General features: G+C 36.3%; 1 protein-coding gene across 2 annotated transcripts in view; it reads left to right on the forward strand.

The window, feature by feature from the left end:
• The window catches only part of PIP4K2A (phosphatidylinositol-5-phosphate 4-kinase type 2 alpha), a 107,592-nt gene that overhangs the window by 65,742 nt on the left and 24,391 nt on the right, over positions 1-17,459 (forward strand). For both annotated transcript variants that reach the window (XM_041489227.1, XM_041489235.1), the window contains exon 4: positions 8,352-8,504. In XM_041489227.1, coding sequence (XP_041345161.1) covers positions 8,352-8,504 — 153 coding nt within the window. The remainder of the gene's footprint in view (positions 1-8,351; positions 8,505-17,459) is intronic.

The following is a 17,459-nucleotide window of genomic DNA, read 5'->3' on the forward strand; positions in this document are numbered from 1 at the left end:
ATTACTGTTCTTCTAAAGCTCTCTATGCTTTACCACCAGCATTTTCCTATTGCCCTTTTTCTCTTTCTTAGGAAAAGGTCTGACTCAATGGCAATTTTTATTAGGATCCCTTTTTAAAGAAGTTACACAGAGTATTTGTATTACATCCAACACATAGTTCATGTCTTCAAAGTTTCTAAAATACGATCTTGTCTGCTAAAGTAGCAGTTAGAAAACAATGACATTTACATTAGGCGTGCGAGAGATTAGAATGAGCTAATTAAATTGACCTTTAAATCTCTCCACCCTCTTGGAGTCTGGGGCTAATCCTTGGCCTCCCACTGTGGAGATAAAAATTCATGCTGTGAACATTTTAAGCAAAGTGGGCAGAGAAGAAGAGCCTCACCAGCAGTTTGTCTTTGAAGAGGGGAGCAGTGCTTTGCCAGTTATAAATATAGTTTGCAGTTAAGATGTGAGATGGGGGACAAGTTCTTCCTGTACTTCAGTGGCTTTGCTCCGTGTGTTTTCTTCACAAAAATAGTTTCAGTTAGATAAAATAGCTCCAAACAAGCTTAACTTGTTATTCTTAGAAATAATCAAAGCCTCTCTGGAAGTTAGCTTAGTTTTTTTGATATCTACTATTGGTATAACTAACGTAAGTCATATCATTATTGTTATTTAATTACAGTAGCTTTTTTTATTGACCAATGTGTAAGGTAAAAATTTCCAAAGGATAAAGCATTAGATAGTGTTTAGCTGGCTTCTAAGGACTCTTGAGGATGCTTCTTACAAACTATTTGCTGTGATATTTTGTGTCTTGGATTTTTAAAATGCTAATTATTGCAGAGCTTTATAATAATAAACCAAAAAAATATAAATAATGGATAATTAAATAACAGTCAACATTTAATTGTCAACAAACAGTTGACATTTCACATAGTGAAATCTTGCAGAGGACGCAAAATCCATTCAAGTGTTGAAGCAGAATAAAGTCAAAGATTTTGTACAAAACCCACTTTGATCACCTGGCATTCTGAACCTGTCCAAATGAGATCCTGTTCATATGGTGAGATGAATACTTACATGATTAAAAAAGGAGTGTAGAACTACAGAGAAGAGGCTTCCTTCAGGGAGGTGGTAGCTCTGAGAAGGAACAAGAGGTCAAAGAAGACAAGAATTCAGCACTAGGGGGACCTTCACACTAGGAGTAACTGCCCCCAGGGTAGATAAATTAGAAGGTATAAAAAGATCTGGAAGAATTCTAACTTCTTTTTGACATCTTTGTTTTATACCTGAAGCTATACTATATATAGTTTTGATGCTAGTAGTCTTTGAAAAAGTAAGTTGAAATTTGGATGTAGAAAAAATACCAGAAAAGTGTCAAAGGAATTTAAGGACATAGAGAATGCCATTTGGTTGGGAGTGACAGAGTCTGACCTGCTGCACTTGCAAAAACTGGAGTTAAGAAGTAAGTAGTATGTGAGTATCTTTGCAGAAAGAGAATACTAGGTACTTCAGGAATTAAATAAATATGAACTACCAGAGAAGGAAATAATTAAAATTCAGAATTAAACTCATCTTTCCAGCAACACAAATGGCTAAATACTGGGAAAACTGTTGTGGTGGATCTTGGTCTTTTGAAGATAAAAAAAATGAGGACTGCCTTTCTAGAACTTAGCTAATCCATAAGTAGAGATTGGAGTTCAGTTTAGGAAGTGCTGGGTGAAATGAAATAGCTTCTGATGAAAGCAGTTGTGTTGGATTCTAGTTTATTAAATTTTGTTGAAATCTCTAGAAGCAGCTCCTGTGAATGTCAAAGAATCCTGGATCAGGTCCTAAAAGCACCTATGGAAAAAAACCTTTTTCCTTACCTGATAGGTATTTGTTGTAGGAAATAAAACTGTGCAGATTGCTGAGAGTTTGGGAAAGACGAGAGTGAGTCTATAGTGAAATTAAACAACCTTTCCAGTAGTTTGCTAGAGAATATGCTGTTCTTGGGTGAGATGATGACGTGTAGTTTAGGTGTGCTGAATAACTTTTTTTTCCTCAAGAACTCTCTGGGAAGTTAAGTACTAGTAAATTGTTTAGCTCTCAGTAATTTATATGTGAAACTTTTTTTAATTACTTTTATTATTTTATCAGAAATTAATTCTGTGGGACAAATTCTTTGTGATTTTTAGCTTCTCAGCACTGAAGATGAAATGAATATTTCTAGTTGTCTGCTAGTGCAGTAAGTATGGGTGATTTTTTTTTTAATTTTTTTTTTAGTATTCATTTATGTGAGGGCACTTAAGCTTCCAGACAGTGACTGGTCAGAGGGAAACTATTTGGGAAAGAGGGGACTATATGGAGAAATTTATCTAGTAGAGGTATCTGTCAGCTTGGCATGTTAAATGTGTCTTCAGTTGTATAAGTAATTACACAAGTAATTTAGTGTAGTCTTTAAATGACCTCATGAAAGTATTCACACTTTAAAAGTACAAAACCTTCTCTTTCTCCTGAGACCAAAAAACCAGCAGGCACAAGATTAAAACTTCACAAATGAGAAGTGAATGGGGAATTGGCACACCCGGAGCAGGAGACTTGCAGTGAGTTGCTAAGTGAAGCTGTTAAGTGGAACAGGGTATGCTTGGCTGACAGATGTTTTAATTGTGCCAGAGATCCAAGGCACACCGTGGAAGAGTTGGAGAAGGCTGGGAAATTCTGAAGGGTACAGGGCAGTCTGACCCTTAATTCTTTGAATTTTGAGCTCACTAATGCTATTGTATAAGCAGCTGATTTTTATTAACTTAATGGGACTAATACCTCCAACTTTGTACAGCTAGAGACATGCTCTGCTAGCTCCTGGCACAGCAGGGAGGAGCTGTGTCCTAGCAGTAAGTGATGGTACAAGGGTTGTTACAGCATCAAACCTGTGTCTCTTGCAGGGTAAGAGTTGGGCATTTTTTTGTCTCCATCTGAAGGATATCCTCCCTGTTCTGGCTTTGTAGCTCATAGATCTGTCTGTGCTAAGTGAGGGGTGGCTCATTTCCCATCTGTTCATATTCCACTTAGACTTCCCCTAATTAAGAAGCAGAGCCAGAGGGAATTCAATCTGGCATTTGCCATGATCCCTCTCTCTGTCTCTCCTTTCCCCCTCCCTTAACCCCATTTATATTTTCCTTTTGGAAAAGGGAGATGCTTATGTTTCATTATTTATTTCCTCCCTAGTCCACTTAGAGATACCTCACTTAAGAAGATTTTTCTGCCAGGGACCCCAGTGGGTCTCTCTTAACTGAATTTCCTGCTGGATTCAAGCAGAGGAAAAGGCCTACAACTGGTCTCTTCAGACAGGTTCAAAAAGCTTTGCTTCCAAGGAATTTGTGCACAGATGTCTACAGTACAACTTATCTTTCTTACTTTTCATACAAGTCATCACTTAAATTTATCTGTGTGTTCTGGCAAAAGCTGTCTGGATCCCAGAAGCTACCATTTATATCTCAAAACTGCATTCAACAATAAGAGAAGAGTCTATGCCATGTGACCAAAAGCTGTCTGAGTAACAGGACAATTCAAATAAATATGTCTTTTTAGTTTGTCTAATGAGCACAACTGCATAACTTTCTTATTATTGTCTGCTTTAAGATAAAGTTCTTAAAAATTTGACTTTAAAACTTGCAAAAGACAACCCCAGAGTAAGTTAAACTTGTTAACTTATCTGGATATGTCTAAAGTCTAACTTAAAAGTGAAATTTGATACCACATATGGTGTTTCTGGTATTTCTTACTAGTTATAGATTTTCTAATGTCTGTGCTTCAAAGTGGCTTAAGTGCAGGACCTTCTTGGCCATTTAATGTCTTAACTTGCAAAAGAAACATTTTCTAATGAAGAATCTCTTCAATTCCACAACATCTACTATTAACTTAGTTAATATTAGTTATGTTTGTGTTGTGTTAATGTTTGTAGTGTTAATGTTAGTATTTGGCTAAATGAGAGGCCTGAGCAGTCTGAGTCCAACAGGTAAGTTAGCTTCACCTACATCAAAAGGGAAAAATCATAGTGGATTTAAAAAACCATATAGTTTCCTCTTTGAAGACACTAAAATCTCCTCGTTTGATCCTTTCAGTGAAGCTGTTTCTTGATCTCACTCGTTAATGATGATGATTTGCCAGTGAAGCCAATTCTTGTTATCTCCCTACTTAAAGATGGGTTACCATCACCAAGCAACAGTAGATGTGTTTTACTGAAGACTGATTTCTACCTATAAACAAGTATAACTAGTGTAGTTGAGAAATGGGGTATTTTGCAAGGTACCTGGAAGGTTTACTTGAGAAGGAATTTGAACTTTTCTCTATTCACAGAAGGGAGAATTAGCCATTGCAAATAAAATCATCTACTGACAAAACTCAACTATGTATTTATCAACACAAGAAAGTGGCAATTACTGGTAATCTGCACAATATGATATAATTAGATTTATTTTTTCTGCTTTTTAAACCACACTTATTTAACAAACTTGGGCAAGTATCAAAAGAAAACACAGAAAATAGTAATATTAAATGTCTCCTATGTTCCATGTGCTTTTAAAGTTCAAAGTAACTATGTTCTGTACCTGAAAAATGTATTGTATTGAGAGAGCTATGACAAGAGTGGGGAGTTAGTAAAAATAAAGTCTCAAAGACTTTAATTTAATTAAAGGTTTAAGTAGAGGTTGTTTTTTATTTAAACATGTTTAATGTTTAAACATTTGCTCTTAATTTATTAGTAGCGTCAAAGTATTGTAGCGAGGGCACTTGGGTTATCTGTGCATGTATGGAAAGATGCTGCTTAGCATAAAGTTGGTTGGTTTATTCTGACAAATTAATATGCATGTGGTAAAATGATAGCTATGTGCATTCTTAATTAATCCTGATATAGATAACTACTAATAAAATAACCGTCTACTAAAAAATAAATGCATCACTATTTGTAACCCATTAAAATATTAATAAAAAGTGCAGCTAAATAATTATCCAGAGATGTATTTTCTTGTTAGCAACATTTTTGGTATGATAGTTGTATTTGCAAATTGATTTTCATCATAGTTAGCAATCAGGCAGAATAGATTTTCATTAGTGGAAGAAAAAGCTACTGCTGGAAAAACAGGGATCTCTTTAGGTGAAGACAACTTCTGGCCATTTCCTCTTGTCCTTGTGCTTATTACCTGGAGAAGAGACGGACTCCCACCTGTTTGCACTCTCCTTTCACGCAGTTGTAGAGAGTGATAAGGTCACCCCTGAGCCTCCTCTTCTCCAGGAGAAAAGCTCCCTCAGCTTCTCCTCATCAGCCTTGTGCTCCAGACCCTTCCCCAGCTCCACTGCCCTTCTCTGGACATTCTTCTGACCTTCCCTGGCACCAAGGTCAGACTGACAGACCCTGGAGCTTCCTTCTGGGTCTTATTGTAGATGGGCATCACATTTTCTAACATCCAATCAACTAACATCTCCTTTATACCAAGGCCTGTATTTCACTCAAATATGAATTTCACTCAAATATGTATTTTCTGTGAAAATACACCTTAAGAGTACTTGAAACTTGGAGTTCATGTACTTTACATTTTCCTCCTTCTCCTGCTTCTGATGTTCAGGGACCAACCAGCCAATACCCTCTTTTGCAGCTTTTTATAGCTAAACAACTTTAGTCTCCTGCCAGGTTAATTGCTTTCAACTTTTATGATTATATGGATTACAGGCTGAAGACTAGAGTTCTGTGGGAAAAATACATTCAGATTACTGTGGTTACTGCTTTATTGCAATAGTTAACCTCAGAATAATGTACCCTTTTCTGCTGGGAATAATAACAAGTAATTACTCAGTAGCCTTTATTATTACTAACTGAATTATAGCTGAATAACTTAGCAGTAGTTTAATTCATTACATACACTAATGGTTACCCATGCATTCACTTCTTTCTAAAATTGAAAATAATTATTACATCATATTTTCAATTTGTGATGAAGGCAACTGAATTTGTACTTCTTTTTTGATTTTAACTTCTATTATCAGCTCTTCATCTTGAACTATAGGCCTGAAAACAAAACCAATTTCTGACTGTAGAGCACAAAGGGTTTCTACCCAAATTCAATTTGAAAATTAGTGGAGTACTGGTATCAAGTGTAGCATTAAGAAAAATTAATCCATTTATAATACTTGTTTGCTTGAATAGACTTCAGTACATTAAAACTTTTCAGTGATGGAGTGGTGGGAAATCAATTTCAACAGAAAAAAAATCTGAAAACAGGCAAATAAAACTGCTGTAATACTTGAATTCTCTGCTATCTTCAATGCTGTGTGAGGTGATGGTGTATCAGCACTTATATTTGTTAAAATTGACTGTCCAAAAGCCAGTGTTGAGAAGGAACTGCAGTGTCTGCAGTGATGTCCCTGAAGCTCTCTTCTGATTAGTCTAGAAAAAATGTTGATTTATAAACCTTAAAGAAGCACCCACATCCTTTCATTCATTACTGAGTGGAAAGGATAATAGAGAAAGATGTCACTTTTTATCATAGACATCAGTAATTATTCTGGTTCATTGTACAAGCCTAGAAATATATAGAAAGAAGGGCAAAAGATTTATTTCTCCTACATGTCATAATTAAGGTTTTCACTCTAATAAGCCCTTGTAGAGCTGTGCACTTTTTGGTGATTTACTGTTATTTCTGCTACTCCTGAGTATTTCTGTTGAACTAAGTAACCTTGTGGGAAAATGGTTTTATTTCACATTAAATTGATTTCAGAAAGCACCCCACAGTTGGGATAAATTAAACAATGCTTGAAGCCCTATTGAAATCAATGGATCTCCAAAATACAGAGACATAATTGTATGTGTTCAAGTGTATTCTTAAACTCGGGGCTATAGTTACCCTAATTTCTTGGTTGAGGTTATTACTTCATAATAATCACTGACCAGGGGTTGAATCTGCGTGTCCTGCTCCTTCTGAAAATCTCCAAATAAAACATAGATCCTGCAAAAACAAGATTGTGTGGGTTTGGTACCTGCATGTGGTAGATGTAGTGTATTGTAGTCAGAGCATCATCGTTCTTCTGGTGCAAATCCATTTTGTGACTTAGTTCACAGTGCCTTACCACATCACACAAACATTCATTCTGTGACTCTTGGAGCTGAACTTCTGCTGTTCAGGAATATTCAATGCTTGCATTTATATATAAAAATTTAATTTAAATTGTCTTTGAATGTAAAATGGCTTTTCACCTAGCAGGGAGAACATTATACTCTGTGAATGTGGAAAGAAGGGAGGTATATTTCCATTTAACAAGAGCTGTTTGTGCAGCATGGTACAATGAGGAAGGATAGCAGGAGCTGGGGTTTTCTGCTATAAGTAGAGATATACCAGATGGTTACTGCAAGTTTGTTTCATAAACAGATAAACATAGAAGTGTTCCAGTAGTCTATCATTCACTTGTTTAACCTTTTCAGAGTATGTTCATATTTATGGAAATACACAGGAGGTCCAAAACTTCATTGTTTTCTCATGGCTGCGTTGCTGCTGTTACTACTTTTTTTGTGCAATTCAAGTGTCTAACAATTGGCATAAGTTCTTATTGGTAAAGAAGGATGTTTCCAGGCAAAAAAGAAGTTGCTATACTTAGTCTATTTTTTCTTGATTTTGTTTTTGTAAGTGTAAAGAAATCTAACCTAAATACTACTTATTCTCTGAGAAAAGCAGAAGGCTTCTCTTGCTTCTGTTGAAGCACCAGTAATTTTAAACTTCGCTCTATAAATAGTCCTTAATCTCTCTTCTAAATGCTATACAGTCATCAACTAATTTTCTCCTCTTGAGACAGTATGGAGGTAGGCTTATTCTATGAAAGGAGGTATTGTACAAATTATTTCCTTAACTCTGTGGTATAGCTCTGGTACTAGAACTCAGAAATGTAACTGTGATCTTGGTTATGTACCAGATCACACTGTCTCAAGAGGAAATACCGCTAATGTTGAAGTGAAACTATAACTATGGATGAATCATGTCTTTATAATTATTGTGGTATAATGCAGTGTTCCTTCTGGATTTTTAATTACTCTGTTTTCTTCCCCACAGCTGATAATATGTGTGTATCAATGTCCAATAAATTCTCATTAAATGTTGAGGATGAATTTTGAACCACTGATGAGCAATACCTTCCTTCTCAAACATGCTTTTCTTCCCAGAATATTTTTGAAGTGTTTTCTCAAGATAATGTAGTCTGTGAATACATGCTTTTCAGAATTCAGCTTGGTGCAGATGTATTGAAAAATATTTTAAAATAAGTGTAAATTGTTTATGTGTGCTCTAAATAAAAGTTACATACTTTTGTCTGACTTGATGCTTTTTTTGTTTTAAATCAATTGACAGAATTCATTGACAAGAAGTGCACCCCTTGCCAATGATTCCCAAGCACGCAGTGGTGCCCGCTTTCATACGTCTTACGACAAAAGATATATCATCAAAACTATAACAAGTGAAGATGTAGCAGAAATGCACAACATACTCAAGAAATACCATCAGGTAATAAATGAACTCTGCCAAGGTGTGAGATGTCTTCTTAAATATTATAATGCCAATCTTTTTTAGAGGCTTAAAAGTTTCAAATTAATAATTATGGAAAAAGTCACTTCAGACTTTTTCCCTTTTGCGTCAGCAATTTACTGTATACCTGTAATTCACAAGGATGGACTTTTCTAAATGTCTGCACTTAGCATTTCATAAAAAAGAAATGTCTACATGATAATGGTGACTTGGAGGCTATGAGGTCCTTTGCCGTACTAAAAAGGTGGTCTTTCTTTTGGCTGGTGGACTCCCAGGCTTGAAGGTATTATTTTATTCTGGGCTTGCTTGCAGATGTCTGTGTACATGTGTATGAGTGCTGCATGTGACCTTCTCTTACTGATTTGGTTAGTGAATATTCTGTGTTTCACAACAGATTTCAAAGATTAAAATTGTATTGTATAAGAAATTAAAAATTGGATGTGATTAATGTAAAAGTTCTACTATTAAAAAAATTGGTTTTGGTAATGTGAATTTTCATACACAACTGTAAAGTTAAAAGTGAACAGCAGAGATCCCTCAAACCAGCCTTGATAGCTGCCATACTGTGCTGGTGCATAGTTTGTGTGGCTGGCACAGAGGGGAGCAGCACCTGGTAATTAGAAAAGGCTTTAATAAAATCAGTGCTAGTTTTCTTAGCCCTACGTCTCTTTGAATAAGTTCTAAAGCTACAGAAGTCAGAAAAGCCTCTAAAAATCACGCAATAGGAAGGGGTTTTTGTCCCTCTTTCCATCTTCCTTCTCCTTTCTGTGGGTTGGAACTCCAGGTAAAGAATTAAGGATATTTGGGGTTGGGCTTTTTTATTGTTGTTTAGGTGGTTGATTTGTTGCTGTGCGATGTTCTTGTTTGTAGTACGTTTTTTTAATACTTTTGTATTTACTACTTTTAATACTTTTTTTTACTTTATTTACTATTTTAATACTTTTGTATTTACTTTTGTAAAACCGGTTTTAACTTCTGAGGTGGGAAGCCAAAGCGTTCTTTCAGGATACTTGGAACTGAAGATATTGCCAGCCATTTTTGTAAACCTCGAAGGGAGATCTCTGCAGGCCTTCCAAGTCCAGAGTAACTTGGGAAGCCTTCAGGATGTTAGATGTGAACTCTCTTCTCTCCTCCTGTGGTGTTCCTCTGTTTAAATAACACGTAGGACCATTGTGTGTTTGTTTTAATGTGAATAAATATTACTATCAGAAAATTTCTTAAGACATTCCCCTAATGACAGTTTTACCGCAAAAAAATTTTAAACCTAATTTAAATCTAATTGTATTTTGGGGCCTATTTTTATGTGAGTTTTCCAACTTACTATTTTAGTTTTCATCTGAAAGGGTTTGATCTGTGAAACTGTACAGCAGAATTAAAGCTGTAGTCTGTTTCATATTTGGCATTAGAAACTAGTATTAATGATACAGATTTTGAGACTTAATCCAGCTGTAAAGTCATTTTGCTTTTCAAAACAGTAATCTTTCAAGAGTATCAATGAAGACTGTGCTAACATTAATGAATTTAATAATTTTGAACCTTTTTCATTAATGCTTTCTGACATCAGGGTTCATATTAGGCTAGGCTACAGGGAATAATGATCTGAAATTTATCTCTACCAGGCACCTAATTTCACTTTATACTGGAAAATCTTTCATGTAAAATAGCTCTCACTGATGCCTCTAAGAGATTCATAAAGATACAAGTTGTATTTCTTTTTGTCTCAGAACTTGAAAGCACTGTACAAAACTAAATACAGAAGCACTCAAGTACAAAAACAGTTTAATAATTGAATTTTTTTATTTAAATAAATTCATTTCAGTGTCTTCAGCAATGTACTGAACAAGATCTAAATTAAATCCACTGGCTCTAATGACAGCTGACACCACGTCCTATGTGCTGCTGCTGGAAGTTGAATGCTTGGGATTGCTAGATGCAGCAGCTTGTCCTCCCATTTGTCTAGACATTTTTCAGGCATGCAAAGCTTATCTTCACTTGCTTCTCAAAGTCTAGCAAACCCATTGTCCTGGTGGAAAGGTATTGTTATTCCCTTGACCAAGTTGTCCCACACAGATTGGCCTTAGCCAAATTGTCCCACACAGTTTGGCCTTCTGCTAGCTAACAGTGCAATGCCAGATGCATCCGCTGGCACTTGAGCTCATTAATGGTCCCTGCTGTGGTTTTGATTTGGGCCAGCTTATTGTCACCCAAATAATTCTGGGCAAGAATAAAGGTGTTAATTAAGATGAGTTAATATTCCTACTTAGGAGTTTGAATGTAAGCATCATTTTTTTTAAGAGGGGAGGTTAATAACTTTTAGACGTGAGTTATTCCATTCCAGCTGGAACTGATGCCTGAGGACACTCCAAGACCTGTCTGTTTCACTGGTGTGGATGCAACTTTATGATTCTGTAGGATGGCACAGTTGCAGTAGCGTAAGACTTTTCAGATGCTGTCCTGGTACTCTTGTAGAAATCTTTGTCAATAAAACAAGTTCTCGTGAGTTCAGTTTTATTTTGGCATACTCTCTTCTGCCAATAGAGGAATTGTCAAGTTCCCTCGATTGATTTTCATACCTTACTGTCCAGTATCTTTCTTGATTGTTAATAATGGTGCACTAGAGTGTCAAATATGGGATTTTTAGGGAGAGGTCTGCTTGTTAGCTTTTCTCCAATTTCAGTTCTCTGATTGTCAGCAGCACTCCCCACTTGTGAAAATTCCTGGTTGAGCTGTGTTTCACAACTCGAGTGTGATTGGGAATGGTGTGGAACTTCTAGTGGCACACCCCTGCAGCATACCCTGTGCCAGTCTGCCCTGAGAGCAGAGCTGTATTTGAAAGGTTCAGCATTCTGAGAAAGGGAGTGTGTACACCCAGTTAGGTAGTACAGGGATCATCCTGGAAAGGACAACGTTTTTCAGGTGCATGAAGTCTAGGGATGTGGTTGGTGTGAATTTTAGGCTTTTTCTCCCTTGTTTCCTCAAAGGAGTTGAAGTTAGATCATCTGTCCATTAAGAACTGTGTCTTGTAAACCATTACCTTGCACCCGCTTTCAAGTGCCCAAGAAGGTAGTAATTATCTTCCATTACTTCTGACATAAGTATGAGTGAAATTCATGCCATTTATGACAGACAGTCTCTTTCAGTTTTTGTTTTTTCCCCTCTGCAAATTCATTCCATGTTCCTTTCCCTGTTTGAAACTCTGAATTAGTTTCATTTAAACCATAATATTTACTCACCTGTTTCCTTAGTAAGGCTAATAGCATAAGGCTGATAGAATCATTCTAGACCTTGAAAGCACCTCTGTCTTTGCTTAGGGACCAAACAAGCCTTATTAAATATTTTCCAAGACTGCTTGAACTGCTTAACAATAAATACCAGAGGAGACATCTATCTTGAAACCAAGAATGCTGGAGATGGAGCCATCACAAGGCAGAAGTGTGAGACTCCTTGTGTCCTTCATTCACCAGAACAGTTTTGATCTTGGCATTTGCAAAAAAAGCTGTTGTTTTCCTTGCACCTTTTTGGTTGTTCCCAGAGCTACAAATGAGGCATCTGGGAGTTTGTGTGGTTGGCAGAGAAATATAGCACAGCAGCTTTTGCCATGAACCTCCAAAATCTGATTCCAAGTATTGGTTATCTTTTTGGGAAGTCACCAAAGGGTTAGATGCAGACATGTACACTGACATTGGCAGGTAGAAATGAAGGTTATTTTGTTATGGACATCATGGAAATGTATAGTTCACAAGCCCATGCAGTTCTTTTAGTCCTTTCTCTCTCCACCTGTCTGAAGGTGCAATAACCTGTCTGTTCTTTGGAGCTCAGAGGAACTGAGGGTGTAATTACACAGTTCAGTATATGTTGAAGTTTACAAAAGGAGCGGGAATAGTTCATAGCCTGTAGACACTTGTAAGTTTAAAAATCCCAAATCTAGATTGGTGTTTTTAAATCATCAAAGATGATCTGATCAAAGATAAATTCCAAGCTCAGGGCTACATGCTAGAAATGTGTAAATAACTGAAAGTGAACTGGGCTTGAAGGAATGTTAGGAGAAGTTATAGAAACAACATATATGTGTATATATAGTGATTCCAACTTAAAATTGTTGAATTGTAAATAATCTTGACAATTGTAAATTATACTTGCTATTCAAAATCATGAGTTTTCAAAAATCGTGGGCTTCCAAAATCATTTACTCTATGATGCCTTTTTTTAAGTGGCAGTCAGGCCCAGAACCTCAGACAGATGGTGAACACTTCAGTCTAAACACTGACACTTTCTGTCAACTCATCAGATGAGTCTGACACTTTTAGTATTGAGTAGAAACACTAGAGATAATTATTGTAGTTTCTAAAGTTAAAAGGAAAAAAAAACCAAAACACTGAGCAAAACAAGTTATTAAGCAAACAGGAGGAATTCTACTTTTCACTATGTTTAAAGCAGCAAAGCATCCTGTGTTTTATGACAAGACTATTAAAGGCCATCATGCGTGGATCAGCCTTCTATCTATGTTTGAAAGACAAAATGGCCTAGAGGTAGGTTTTGAAGTGTTAGGGTAAATACAAATATATGGCATGCTAGATTCTTATGCTGTGACTAACCATTCTAGCCAGTTTCTAACTACTGTAATAGTTTTTGGTACATAGCTTGAAATACTGCTTTTAGTCACATTTATTGATAATTTGCAATCAGTTTGGACTGCTTGTATTATTGGTATAGTGTCAGTTATGACTAGAACTCTTCTCACCACTCTTCAGTGTTACTCAGCTGAATGTCATTTACTTGTCAAATGCAGTAGAACCATTGATATGCTCAAATGGGTCAGACTTTCAAGTATTAGACTGTTGTATGGGCACATAGATGTAGTTGGACCATTTAAAATTGTGCAAGTTAATCAAGCATGTTTATATTAAATAGTATTTGAGAGCAAAATCAAAAATTCATTGTAAATATCTCCAAATCTAGTGCAATCGTGTTTTAAACCTCGGCTCCTCACCCCAAGAACACAGACCAGAAAAATGGATTTAAACCCTACTGCTACCTTTAGCATTGTTAAGGAAGAGTTCAGCAGTCATCTGTGATAAGTGTGTTGTCAGAATTTCACCCTGTATTTAAGGAATGGGTAATACCCTCCTTCCTCCTAAAGGAAAACTTTCTATTTCATCATATATTCAAGTTATGTTTCTATTTTTTTATTGTCCTGTGCAAAAAGCTTATGAGTTTATATAAAATATGTATTGTAGATATTACTGTATTTGTAAATATTTTCTAAAGTGAAAATGTTATTTTCAAGGTCAGAAATCAGTAACAGCTGAGTAAAATTCTGAAGGCAGATTTTATAGTATCTGAAATGTCAGAATCAAGACATTCTGCCCTTTCCAGTGACATTAACTTGCTTTAAATCTTAAATTGGTGTAAAAGAGGAGTCCTTTGCTCTTTGAGAACAGATGATGGGCAAGTTAGAAATTTTTTAAAATAAAATAAAGCAATTTTAGTGTCTGTTTTAAACAATTTCTTTCTTTTTCATTAAAATTACTTCAGAAGGGATGACTTCTCATTGCTGACACCCAAGTAACTTCAGTAAAGAAAAGAGAAGCCATCTCAAAGCAGGTGAACAGGATGGAATTGTTAGCATACAAACCTTCCAGCATAAAGCTCCTAAAAGGGATCTGAGCAGGTCCCTTTTAGGTTTTCTGTAGGCAGCTGTCCCTGCTGAAGGCATAGCTCTCTTCCCTGCACAGGTAATTGTATGCAGAACTGACACCTATTGCACTGCCTGTTTGTCTCCCTGGCAACCAGCAGACATAGTGGATGGTGGTAAAGGAGAGGGACTGCCCATTTACCAGACACAGCAAACAGTGGAGTCATGGGGAAGTGAAGGGGAAGAAAGGAAAGAATAGAATGAGCAAAAAAGACAAAATTACAGACATAAACAGACAGAAATAAAAGACAAAACAAAAGCAGGAAAATACTACCTTAGCTGCTGGAGGGGAAAATATAAGAAAGAAACAGGAAAGCAAATTAAAGGGAAGAAAATATAGGCAATAAAGTGAAAATGGGAGAAATTGCACCAGTAACAGGGTTCAGGGCTGCACAGAAATCAAGGAACAGTAACAGATTTTGTGTGGAATGTAAGAGAAAAATTGAAATCATAAATAGATAAATATTGAAATAGAGAAACATTATAGTAGGCTAAAAACAATTTTGTCAAAGAATTGATGACAACATAGGCTGGAGAATAGCTCAGAAAAGAAAGTGGGGACTGCGTGCCTAGGAATTTGCACTGGTGTAGATGGGCTTGTCAAGCTGTTAGGTGGCTGAATCAGAGATACATTAAAGTTTGTGTCATCCTCCCTCCGCATCAGTAGTTGCACAGGTTAGCAGTGGCTTCCTCCCAGCCCCCATCTCTGCTTTTGCTGCATGAGTTTCGTTCATATATCACAAAAAAAGGAAAAAGGTAAAGCAAGACTTTAATGTTATTTAAACACAAACGTGAATGAAGAAGAATGTAGTGATGACCCTGACTCTGTATGTCCTCAGATAGTAAGAGGTGAAGATTTCTGGGAGGTTTGCGAAGAAATGCAGTGAAAAAAGCCTTTCAGCGGTTCTGTGTGAGAATCCAGAGGCAGCACAGAACACAGCTTCTGCCCTGTGCTAAGATAACCGGCTTGTAAAGCAACTTTGATCTGAAAAAACAGGAGAGGCAGAAGAAGGAGACATGAGAATGTATGTGTTCTCATCCAAACAGTCTGTGTTTCACCTGCATCCAGCTGACCCACGCTTCCTATGGAAGAGGTGATCCTAAAAATGGGAGACTCACTAGGGTGCTTGTCAGATGGAATTGCAGAGGACTGATATGCAAAGGGGCCACACAGACTAGAATTGTAACAAAAATAAACCACATTCAAAGTCCTCCCTGAAAGACATTTCATAGGTAAATAACTGCACAAAATGGCAGAATGATCTTGGCTGCACTGGCTCTGTTGAGGCCTGGATTTCACCAGGCAGGTGTTTTCTGTTGGTTTTTTTATATATAAGTTATTGATGTTGTGCACAGTACTTTTCAGAAGAGATCAATCCACACAGTGAGTCAGTTGTAGCAATATGAGGTATGATGTTCCTGGTAACAGATCTGCAGCCTAGATAATCACCTGTGGTGGTAACATTGAGATTACACTGCACTTAGAAGTAAAAATAAGTGGCCATGTCTGAAACAATGTAAAGTGTAAGGCTATGAATCACAAGGCTTGTATATAAAAACCTGTATATTTATTGATTACTTATTTAAATGTAATTGCTTTATTACATGGCTTATTTGAAGAAAACAGTTTTATATGCCTTGAAAATCTGTAACTCTGTGATGTATGCTGTAATTTGGCTAATTAATCCTTGCAATGTATCACATAAGTACCCAATGCACAATATTCTGAGAAATTATTAGGGTACGAGAAAATGGCAATAAATGGAATATTTATAACTCTGAACAAGTTCTCAGTCTTTTTTGGGGAGAGTGATTCCACATATCAGTGCTTGTGCACAAAATACAAATGCTTGTACACAAAATTAGTGAAGGATATTTCTGACTGCAGACAAGAGGATATAAAATAACAAGTTGAGCACAAAAATTACTATCAATGTCTAGGCCTGCGCAATGCCTGAAATAGTTTTAAATAATTATGTGACTTGCTATTCAGTTTCTTTACTGGAAGTATCCTGGTGAATGTATAGACTTATCACATAATTCTGCTTGAATTATCAAATACTTGTCTTAATCATGATACCAAAATGTGTGAAAATAATATATAAAGGGGTAACAGAGAATGAGCATGTTGTGTATTTCTGAATTAAAATTTATCAAATAGGGCTGTGAGAAATAGAAATGCTGGCTTTTCACATAGAACGAAGACAGATATAATTCAGGATTTAATCTGCACCAATGTCAAATCATTCCACAGATGATCTCGAAGTGGAGATGGAGAAATGGTAGAAACAGAAATTTTATTCTGTGTTTTTCCAAAAAGAGCCAAAAGTAGTATAACTTCTTTGCCAATAAATGGTATGCATTATCTTACCCTTTTATGTATCTGATAGCTTACTAGCATTGCCATAGGAAAGCAAGAAACTAATTAAATCGGTAAAGTTTTATTCTTACTAAGCAATCTTGAAGCTGTATTTATACAAAAATTAATGAGAAAATAGGCTCATAAAGAATTTCTTACTAATTTTCAACTTGAAGCATGGGGTTCAAGGGAGTTCAGAAATTTTCTTATTTGAAATGTGCTGCACAGCTGATAAAACCTGTCAATATGTGGATGTTACTTTACTATGTCAATAATAATATTGTCCTCGTGCTGTGCACAAACATGAAAATTGTCAATTAACAAAAAAAATGGGGTGTTTATTACAACACTCATTTAAAAAAATATTTTGTTGCTGCATATAAAGACTTGTAAATGTATTAGCTGAGTATTACAGTTTTATTTAGCAAGTCTGCTTAGTAGAATTGTTTTAATGTTCTTTTTAGAAAAAAATTAAAGGAGTGAAGGTCTTTTTCTTTCACTGAAATTTAGCAGTCCTGTTAAGCATGTACTGGCTTATTTTCTAGGCTCACTTTTTTTCCAGCTGTGAGTGGGAAACTTCAGGAAATCATTCCTAAAAAGCACCTTGAGGTGACTAAATTGCTACTTCCTTTATATCAAGATGGACAAATTGAAAATCTGCCAACCACAGTCACCAGTGCAAGTCCTGCTGGACTCCCACCCAAACAGATGACACGTTTTGCCTCCTCTGTGATGCAGATATGGGGGATTGATAGTTGCAAAGGTAGGAAGTTCTAGACCAACCTTGTAGATGCTGAAAGCAAGTGGCATTCCTCCCTCTTTCCTTTGTCTCCCCATCAGGATAAATACTCTCATAGGAAACACTGAACTAATTTCAGAG

Source organism: Pyrgilauda ruficollis, unplaced genomic scaffold, assembly GCF_017590135.1.
Source record: "Pyrgilauda ruficollis isolate IOZ18807 unplaced genomic scaffold, ASM1759013v1 scaffold12, whole genome shotgun sequence".
In the NCBI taxonomy this organism is placed as follows: Eukaryota; Metazoa; Chordata; class Aves; order Passeriformes; family Passeridae; genus Pyrgilauda; species Pyrgilauda ruficollis.